Genomic DNA, 10,657 nt, shown 5'->3' on the forward strand with positions numbered 1-10,657 from the left:
AATACTAAACATGACACACACCTACTCATTGAAACATTTCTTCGTGACCTGAGGCACAGCAATGAGTGTTACTGTTTGCAGTCCTTCTCCTCCAAGTCTAGTGTTAACAAGAAAATAATCCTTCTCAGTCCAGCTCCCATTGCAACAGAATAAGCTTTCACATTTCCCAAAACCTTGGCTTGCTGAAGCTGAATGAAACATGTTAGTCAAATGGCATCCAATTTTATGCCCTTCTGAAGGGCTCTCCAGTAATATTTTTTAACATCACACAATTTATTAATAATACTGGATAACAATGAACAAGTCAGTTAAGATCACACTTACATCTAGAGCCATTTGTCCTTGTGCACAGCCCATTCCAAGGGACCAGCAGGTGAACTTCACCATCCAGATCAAAAGAACTCCTGCCCAGTGGCCCAATGCATCTTATGGACCAAGCACATAGCTACCATCCCTGCTGAGCCAAGCTTCAGCATTCCTGAATACAGGTTCTCTCCTTTTCTAACTGGTCCATAACTTCACTCTTTGCAAACCAGCACAGGACACAAAACAGATCAGAAAATCCTTGCTAACCAGTGCTCAGACCGCTTCCACATCTGGAGTCATAAGAAATAGAGAAAGCCTTTGCTCTCTGCAGCACAACTAACAGTTTGATGAAAACAGCAATAACTAAAAATGAATAGCAATATTCTATTTATTTCCACATGTATTGCTACAAGTAGGCAAGTGACCATAAAGAAAATTCAGCCTATCTTTGCACACAATTTAAACAAACAAGATGACTATGACATTTTCAAGCTCATGATTATGTTTCATTCCATTTCCCTTTCGCCACCAGAAGACTTCAAAGGACAAAAGATCAGGTAGAACTAAATTAACAACAATTTATTAGGAAAAAAAAAGAAGTAGCCACAAACAACATTTCTTAAGCATGCATTTCAGAAAGCCACAGCATCAATTTAAAGGATCAAATTCATTAGCACCCACAAAGGGTAGGCTAGTAATGTAGCCAAGCACACGAATACACATGAGGTAATAGGAAAGCTACTGAACTGAAACATGCAGCCAACTAAGTCATTTGAGAATGACTCACATGAAATCAGACTCCATAAGAACTAAACCTCCTATGTTAACTGCATCAAAAGAGGAATGCACTTTTGATAGATCAATTAAATGGCTCTTGCTATAAAAAGTTACTGAAGCAGATTCATCTGCCTTCAAACATCAGAGCTACTGAGTAAGATTTAAAATCTATTATATCAACACCTTGAAAATGACAAATGATTTTTTAAATGAATGACCTGTTTCACAGCCACTTGGAAATCTAAATAAGAGTTGGAGATCAGCACAGCACATGCATGATAGTCTCTCTTTTAATTGCAAACGCAACACTGGAAATCACACAGACATTAATATCTTTTTTTTTTAATAGAGAACATCCTCCTCTTTAATATATATTTCAGATGTTAAAGTGAAGAACATGAAAAGTAAATATGAGCTAAAAAATAGCCCCCTAATTTATAACAGTGGAGATGCAGGGGAAGAAGGGTAGGTCAAAACTGCCATAGTAGCAACATTCATTGAGTAACGCAACTCTTCATAAAGAAATTAAAAAATTAAACCAGAGAAATTGAGGTGTTCCAGGTTAAAGTATATTTATACAACTGTGAAAGTACATCAAATTACTGGGAAACGAGTGAGAAAAGACAGATAAGACACAGGCAAAATTTGATCTGCATGAATTATTGCACATAAATAAAACAAAAACCCAGCCACAGAAACCCACTACACATATACACAAGTGCTTGTTAAGAGCCATGTTAAGAGGCATCTGATCCAGAGCGAAATCAATCACAGAATACCAGGTTGAAAGAGACCTCAAGGATCCAACCTTTCTCAGCAAAATCATGGTCTAGACAAGATGGCCCAGCATCTTGTCCAGCCGAATCTTAAAAGCATCCCTTTTTGAGGAATCCAACACTTCCCTGGGGAGGTTATTTCAATGGCTGATTGTTTTCATTGTGAAAAATTCTCCTCTCCTCCAAGAACCTTGTGAAGTTCACGTTCAATCAAATCAGTATTAGCTGTGCCCACAGTATATTGTGTTAAAGTTGTTTTCACACCTTTAACCAAACTTTTATCCTATGAACTAAAATTTGTGAATTTCTGCCTTAGTTTTGTAACAAATGCTGAGGGAAGAGGAGGGATGGAGAAAATGTGTGAGTAGATAATTAGTGCATGCAGAAAAAAGACAAGGAAGAACATATGAAGACAACCAAGGAATAATGTGAAGAAAATTCAAGACTGGGGAGTCATCTGGGTAGACACTGCAGGGTAGACAAGACACAGGGATGGGAAAAAATGGAACAGGGCCGAGGAGTCCAATATTTAAAGACCGAGTCAAGTAAGAAAAGCTAATAAAGAGTTTGGAAGGGAAAAAAAACATAGGGCAAGACACAAATGCTGCAGGACTACAGCTAAATGGAGGAAGGGAATGAGATAGAAAACAGAAGTTTAATCTAGATATGTGAGTACTTTAACATATCTAAGTTACACTTATCCAGAGACATGTGATCGTGGTGACCTTGCCCAGTTCTCTCCTAACCAAACAACAGCAGGCAATGCTTTCCCAGTTTCCTCCGAGTTCCATAGCCTGTGAGAAAAGTTGATGCTACAGAGACAGTAATTCATTCTCAGAAGTTGAGGAGGCTTCATAGTCCAATCTTCTACCAGGAAACTGTCCACCCCTCGAGGACATGCAGGGTACCAATCTGTGCCCAGATGGCGCAGTTCACGCTGGCTTTCTGTGCAATTAAGATGCACTCAAAGAGACCACTAACAGGGCTAATAAGTATAAACATAACCTTCTAAATTTCTGTAGATGGACTCCAAAATATTCAGCTCACTCAATCAGGAGCTTCTAAATAACATTCACAACCATGTGGGAATGAATGATCTCAGTTATAATTAAAAATCCATTTGTCACCATTTTTCAACCACTTCATATACGGAACCTAATACTTCCTTTGTGAATAACATTTATTTGACAGCCAGATGCTAAATCTTTTCATTCAATTCTTGCCTGACTACATTTGTAAAGCACTTCTCTTCATGTTTAAGGAAAGGATATGAAAGCCATCAACCTATGAAAACCAGAGATACACCTCTATTCCGGCACAAAATAAAATATTCTGTCTCCCTCTACTGGCTCTGCATTAAATCAAACCAGGAGGAGGAAAAGAAAAACTAGAAAGCTAATGCTTATTGTTATCTTAGAGAAATCTATACAGGACGCTATGCTGAAATAGCAGAAGAATAATACTTTAATCATAGTTTCTAAACAAGTATTACAACAGACAATACTAGGAGTCTTTCTGAACATGGCATGAAATCCATTTAAAGTTATTATAGGTACATAGCACCATAGCTATACAGCACCAAATTAATGATATATTTTGGAAATCTTCTACTAAAATTATTTCTTCATTAAAAATACAAGAGAATATTAATTAACTTTCTGTTACTGTAGCTTCAGCTTATTTTATATTGAATCAGATTTAAGCATTCCTGCTTGCCTCCAGCCAGACTGAGTTACAATTGAGTTGGATTATTTTAATTCTAAATAATTTATAGATAATACATGTTTTTAGTTTGGGTTGTTGGGGTTTATTTGTTTGTTTGTTTTAATTAAAATGACAGGCAAGGAAATTTTGTGATTCAAGGAACTTCTGGTTTGCAATTCAATCAGTCAAAATATATTTAGTAATGTAGGCAAGTTGGCACTATATAAAATACAGGGAGATAAAAGACAGAGATGCCTTTTGCATATTCTTTAGATGACAACTGCAAAACCTGAATTTATTTTTTTACCGAATTCTGCTTTTCTCAAATGATATAATTAAGTACATAGAGCACTCTGCTTAGATTTTAAGGCAGACATGAAATAGTTCACAATGCTCCAGAACAAACTTATATCTTCTTACTCCAAATAAGTCAAAATCACAAGAGTAAGAGAAACATGTGCCATGTTTGTCATGAGGCCATGACTGTGATTTCTCTCCTATTGATTTTCTTCATTGGAGTATTTTATTTAAATTTGGGTAAAAAATTATTATTGAAATGGAACTAGTGAGTCATATATCTTGCAAACTAGAAGTACAGCACAGTGTACTGATTTTATCACATATCCAGCAGAACAATTTATCCTCCCTCAGAGCCATAGCCATTCATGCATCTGACCAAAATGCATTTCTGCAGTGAATTTTATCTTCTGTGGTAATACCTATTTGTATGCAAAACGCACATCACCTACCAGGGACAAGGGTCAACAGTGTAATGAGAAACACAATAAGTTATGAAGTTGTTCCTGGCAACTGCTTGTTCCTCCGCATTTACTCTATCCACTCAGGGGTTGAAATGCTGCAGGCCCTGTGCTGGGTATTGGTGGGTCTGAAGGGCAAGCAAGTCAGATATGGGCTCCCAAAGCTGCCGGGGGGAAGATGGGGGCAGGCCTCTCCTGTGCACTCAGCAGAGACCAAGAGCCAGCAGAGGTCAAAGCCTGAGCAGTGGATGCCTTCCTTTGTGGGCTGTAAAACTCACAGACCCTGAGCTTTCGGACACTGAACATCGTTTTAAGCATAGTTTTTTAAACAGTACCTGGGTTTTTTCTCTCTGTAAAAGCAGACTAAAGCAGAATAGACATTTCATCAGAAAATAATCAAATTTATCAGCCCTGTAATTTCCAAACTAACTGAAGTTACCCTTAAGAGTTAATTTGTCAAGCAGTATTCAAAAAGGGTCTGACATAACTTCATGAAAAAGTATTGTTTGCAATGGGTCTGTACAGATTGCTTAAAGGTAGCACTCAAACATAAGGATGTGAACTTAGGGTTAATTGAAAACTAGAGTTCTAGCTCTACACAGAGATTTCACTATGTGGGGGAAAAAAATTCCCAGTGTGACAATAGTATAAACATACCATGAAACTCTATATAAATCAGGTGAAGAATCACTTGTATTTTGAAACATTAGAATTAATGATAATGCAACTTCAAGAAATATTATTTGTCACTTCTACAGAATGCTCAACATGAAAGCACATTATAAAGCTTTATAGCACATAACATTATGCTGCAAGTATTTACCTTCATCAGAAAAACCTAGAACAATGAAAACTTCAGGAAATTAATAATGCTTTGAATTTTTAAAAGTGAGAGGGCAGTCTATAGGATATTTAGTTTCCATGGGCTTTAGTGAAGAGAAAAATTACATTTTGAGGCAGAGGAGGAGGTATGCAATTTTTAATGTTCCGTCACATTAAATGTTCGGGGGTTTTTTTATGGTTAAGAGATGAGAAAATAGATCTTTCCACTGTTAGCGTAAGTTTTGTGGAAACTTTAGAACGTAATTACATATTCAAGCTACTCTAAGCAATCACTTCTCCCGTACAGCCACTTCCACCACGCCCTGAAGAAACTGGAAACAGGGAACTGCTACAGAAAAGAAATTAGTTTACCCAGTCACCTCTCCAATTTGACTCATTATATTCCAATACAGGGGTTCCTACTGCTACACAGGAAATAGTACAAAGACAAGAATAAACAGTTGGAGGGAAGAAGATCAGTTGTGCTGGCCTTTGGACAGCTGTTATCAAACATTGCCTCAAAGGCAGGATTACCAGGAAATTTCAAGTTATACATCCTACAGCAAAAGCTTATTATACAGACAATGCAGGAATGTTAGCACATCTACACTGGGCAATAAAAACACAGTCTTGATTTATTCCAAAGCAACTGCATTTATCAGAAGTTGTTCACCACATCCCAGTGGCTTTGGATTAGACATTAAGGCAAGAAAAAACTAAGTTTTTGGTGCTGTGGAACACATGCATCTAGTTTTTGAGAAATATAAGCTGAAAATAACCACTAGGTAAATATGCTATATTAATAATCAAAATATATCACTCAAAGAGATGTAATACCCAAATCTACACAGTCTTAAAAAACCTGCATGCATATGCATGGATATTAGGCAATAAAATACATTACTTCAGCTATCTCAGCACACCATAAACATAATGCCCCATTAATTTCAGTGTAAAATGGTACCTGAAACTTGCAAAATCACATTCATATTTAGCATGAAATCCACATCCCTTTCAGTAACATCTTTTTACCTAACAAATGAGGCTCAGACCCCCAGAACTTACAGTCAAACCCTCTAAATACTTGAAACATATACAAAATTCAAGAAGTCTCATTTAAAAGGAGACTACAGTATATGCTTAGATGCTAACGGCACTGAGGACTTGGTTATCAAGCTGATGTTAATAAAAAAAAGTTTTCGAGAAGAAGAAATATGCCTACATAGCACATGATAGCCAAGAACTTACGTGCCAGGTTTAAGTAAAACAAAAGAACACTTTTAAATGCTTAAAAGTGAAGTTTCACATTAACAGACAAGCCCGTAACTAAACTACATTAGCACATGCCACTACAGTAAAATTCTTTTAACGAAATTTTTACATGCATCTCAAAGCTTCTGCAGACATTTTTATGAAAAGACCATGCTTTATTTACTGTACCTGAACATTTCTGTACCTGTCACGCTGCATGTTAATGAAAAAATAAGACAGGGAATATTAGGTTATTTTCACATGTCCCTTCTAAAGGCATAATTCCTATTTATTTTTACACATGACATTACATGCAGTTTTACTTTAGCAGAACTATCGAAAGCACTTCAGCCTATCTTAAGATGACAACTTTGCCAAGTCAAATAAAAAGGTTTCACTGTTCTGGAAAAAAAGGCTAAACAACTAAAGAGTAACTTCTCTCCTCTTTCACATGCACTCTCGCAGAACCTCCCAAAACACTGGTACTGATAAAGGGGTTTGAGGGAAGTAGGCTTGTTTTTATTAATACTCCTCGTCTTTGATCAACGTGACAGAAATGAGTTACACGCTATTAACAATGCTCTGGGAAGACAATTCCATATGCTGTCTATAGCTGCCAGTGAGAATAATTTCTATTTCTAGCATCTCCCTTATAACACTATGAAAGCAGACAGCTCCACACAGCAAGCACACCAAACAAATTCAGCTCAGGTTGTCTGCTTAATTAAAGCCGAAAAAGCCTGGCAGACAACCTACAGCGAGGGTGCCACAGCACTACACACAGCTGAGGCTACGGCAGCTTACCCAGCCGAGGTAGTTGAACTTTGACTGTTTCCAGGTGCCACTGACATCACTAAGAGCCAGTCATATCTAAGAAATAGCACAGCCTGGCCTCCTGACTTTAAATGAAGTGTGAAGGCTTGAATGAAATACTGCCCATGTTAATGAAATAAACTACTTACACTAGCACACAGAAAGTACTTACACCGTTTCTGGGAAACCGCCTGCAAACAAGCTGTAACAATGTCGCAATTCTTCTGGACTTTTTGTACAAGCCTGTCTTTCTGCTTCAGAAGACGAAGCAACTTTTCTGATTGAATAGAAATTCTGTAATTCAGTTCTTGCTTTATAGTTGTTAATTCATCAACATCTGCCAACAAACAGAGAAAACAAATTCAGTACAGGCCAAAACACTTACAAACAGCCCATTGTAGCTGACGTACAAAGAGACGTGCCCCATGGACATCTATATACAAGCTTTCTATAAATTACAAGTTCTACTGACTGGGGTAATTCCCAATTATAAATATTTTCAGGATCTGAGCCAAAGTCTTTAATTTTCTTTTAAACTACTTCCATTTATTGCACAGCATATGAATCTTAATAATTATGCTATTATAAATTCATAGAATTGTGACAGATGTAGCCAGAATATCCAATAATAGTGCAACCGGGGGTAAATTTTAAATACAGTATCTTCAAAAAGCTGCCTGTGCATGGGGAAGATGTGCATTTGTAACAAAGGAACACATTCAAGAAGCTGCCTGCAAAGCTACAAATTCGAGTCCAGAATGAGTGCAAAGTGGGAATCTCCACTAAGACACAACTGGACAGCTTCAGTCCAGGCCTCAGCTATTTCCACTGGTCAGTCACAGTGTCACCAGACGCCTCTTAGTTCACCAAAATGTCTTAGCTTACTTCTGATATTCCTGTTGCCCCCTATGTGACATGCTTCAGGTCCAGAAGAGGGAGCTGTTGGGGAGATATCCTAAGTCCATTTATTTTTCTGCGTCCTCTGCTCTGTTCTCAGAGGCTCACCCCACCAGTGAAATTCCTGGATCTTGCCTATCACACGCTGACCTCTTCAGCTCTCCCCTGTAATAGCCTGGCACAGCTTGTCACCAGCATCTACACAGAGGTGTGCTCCCTGCAGCTAAGTTTTCAAATCCTATCACTTTCAATGCAACCATGCTCCCCTGATGCTAGAAGGAAAATCAGTGCAAGAAATCCATACTTTGGTAACCTGATCTAACGAGAAAAATATTTATGCACCCAGAAAAACCTACTATTAGTGGGATGGTAAACGGCTCAGCTCATGTGGCAAAACTTTTTCAGTAATTCTGGAGAGCTTAAAGAAAAGGACAAATTAGGCTGAAATGACCATCAATCATGGGCTAGTGAAGAGCAAAGTATGACTGCAAGGGGAGCGGAACCAGTGGTAAACCACACCTGTATTTTATAGACACTACCCTGTTTCAGCACCTGCTGCTCAGCTGAAACTCCCAATCACTTGTACCAGGCAAGGGGATTTAAAAATAAATCCGTGGATTTTGAGAGCAAAAAAATTAATTTGCACTCCTATTGACTTCTACAGTCACCACACAAGCAGTGAGCTGAGTTTTCTTCTTTCTCACTCATGCCAGTTAGTTGTCCCTGTAAAAACAATTAACTTTGCAGCAAAAGTAATGAGTTGAAATACTACAAAATATATTCCTCAACAAACAAGGGGTTTTTGAGTCCCAAGTTGCTATAGGACACAAAGAAGAACGTGAGCTACGTCCTAGTAACATCAGATGGTGTCTCATCTCACTAAGAAGCCAAACATGGAAGCAGACAGGTGTTTGCACAGGTCTGAAAAACAGGTGCGTTTATTCACCTCTTTTTTTTTTGCAGGAATGATTAAACATCAGGAGACAAGAGGCCTTTGTGCCGCCCTCTTCATCTGATCAACTTGGAGTTGCAAGTCTTATTCCTTCAAAAACATGCCCTGTTGAGGTTCCTTAGCTTTCAGGAGAATTCTATGAAAATTTCATTTAGATTTTGGTTAATTGACTATAGCATTTACACCTTTTATTACACTTATTTCTTTTCTGGAAGACATGCCAACCTGCAAATAAGCCTTGCAACTGACTGGTTTAGTTTAGGTTCACTAGAACTAAAAGGACCTGAAAAAACAACTACCTCTTATGACACCATATGCCTAGCATGTCTGCTAGACTAAGAAAAAAAAAGGCAAGAAATGAAACCTGGTCACTGATTCATTACTGTGAGGAAAAGCACTGAACTCGCAGAAACACAAAAGCTTGTGCAATCTGTCACAGAAACTAATAGCAGGTGACCCCATTTTTGCTCCTACAGCACCTGGAACAAAGGAGGAAGGAACAGCACGGGAGGCCCTGGTCTGAAGGAGCTCTCAGCTAACAGCGCACGGGAAGCTTCTGGGAGCCATGGCCATGCAGAAAGGCTACTATAGCGAGCGGAGGACACCCTTGGTCAGGACTTCCGAGCAGGCACAGAGAGAAAGCGAGGCGGCAGGGGCAGCTCCCAGCCCCGGCAGCGCAGCGCAGGGCAGGGCAGGCGGGGCGGGCTGTACCTTTCAGCCGCAGGTACTTGACCTGGCTCGGCCGCTGCTGCAGCTCACGGAGGGCGCGGGAGCGGGCGCTGCCCGAAGGGGCGGCCGCCTCGGCGGCGCTGTACAGCTCGGTGAGCAGCCCGCTCACCAGCGACGAGGTGCGGCTGGACCGCCCGCTGCCGGGACCACCCTCGTCGTCGTCCTCCTCCTCTTCCTCGGCCAGGCTGTCGGCGCTGCTCCCCGCCCTGCCACCCGCGCCGGCCTCCCCTGCATCCATCTTCCACACCGCCACCGGGTTCCGGGCCCGGCCCGTTCCACAGCGACACGCCGGAGTGGGGCGGGCAGGGGAAAGGGGGGCGGACAGGAAAGCCCAGGCGGGTGGGACGCTCCCCTGCCCGCAGAAGCGCCGCGCCCGGCTCCGCCCCCTCCCCGCGCACCGCGGGCGCGGGCACACACCGCGGGGAGAGGAGGGCGCTGCACCTGCGGAGGGGTGGGGGGCAAGTGACCTCGCCCCGCCTCGGGGCGGTGACACTGGGCGCGGTACCCGGGCGCCATCGTCCTGCCCGTCGTCCTGCTCCTGCTCCCAGCTGGAGCGGCGGCCTGGTTCTGCGGCAGTTCAGTACCTGGGCTGCGGCGGGTCCCTGTAGCACAGCCCGCGGCCCGGAGCGCATGGCGGGATCCTCACGGCTCCGCCTGGGCTCGCTGGGCACCGATGGCGCTACAGGCCGGCCACAGGCGAGGCAGCCGCGGTAATTCAGGTCAGAAATTCACAGAATCACAGAATGGGTCAGGTTGGAAGGGACCACAGTGGATCAAATGATCCAACTTCCCTGCTCAAACAGGGCACACGGCACGGGAATGCGTCTAGGCGGTTTTGGGGTATCTCAAGTGAGGGAGACTCCATAACCTCT

The 10,657-nt window shown here is 41.3% G+C and overlaps 1 protein-coding gene across 2 annotated transcripts in view; it reads right to left on the reverse strand.

The window, feature by feature from the left end:
* TBC1D30 (TBC1 domain family member 30) overlaps positions 1 to 10,073 on the reverse strand; it is a 54,170-nt gene extending 44,097 nt beyond the window's left edge. Inside the window, exons 1-2 of one of the 2 annotated variants that reach the window (XM_027738914.2) lie at positions 9,768 to 10,073; positions 7,380 to 7,544 (exon numbers count right to left, since the gene is read on the reverse strand). In XM_027738914.2, coding sequence (XP_027594715.1) covers positions 7,380 to 7,544; positions 9,768 to 10,023 — 421 coding nt within the window. In that variant the 5' untranslated portion in view covers positions 10,024 to 10,073. The remainder of the gene's footprint in view (positions 1 to 7,379; positions 7,545 to 9,767) is intronic. The other variant, XM_039381917.1, reaches the window with a different exon arrangement.
* Between the last annotated feature and the right edge of the window lie 584 nt (positions 10,074 to 10,657).

This window comes from Pipra filicauda, unplaced genomic scaffold, assembly GCF_003945595.2.
Source record: "Pipra filicauda isolate LSUMZ 115617 unplaced genomic scaffold, ASM394559v2 scaffold247_size1415610_pilon, whole genome shotgun sequence".
Taxonomy (NCBI): domain Eukaryota; kingdom Metazoa; phylum Chordata; class Aves; order Passeriformes; family Pipridae; genus Pipra; species Pipra filicauda.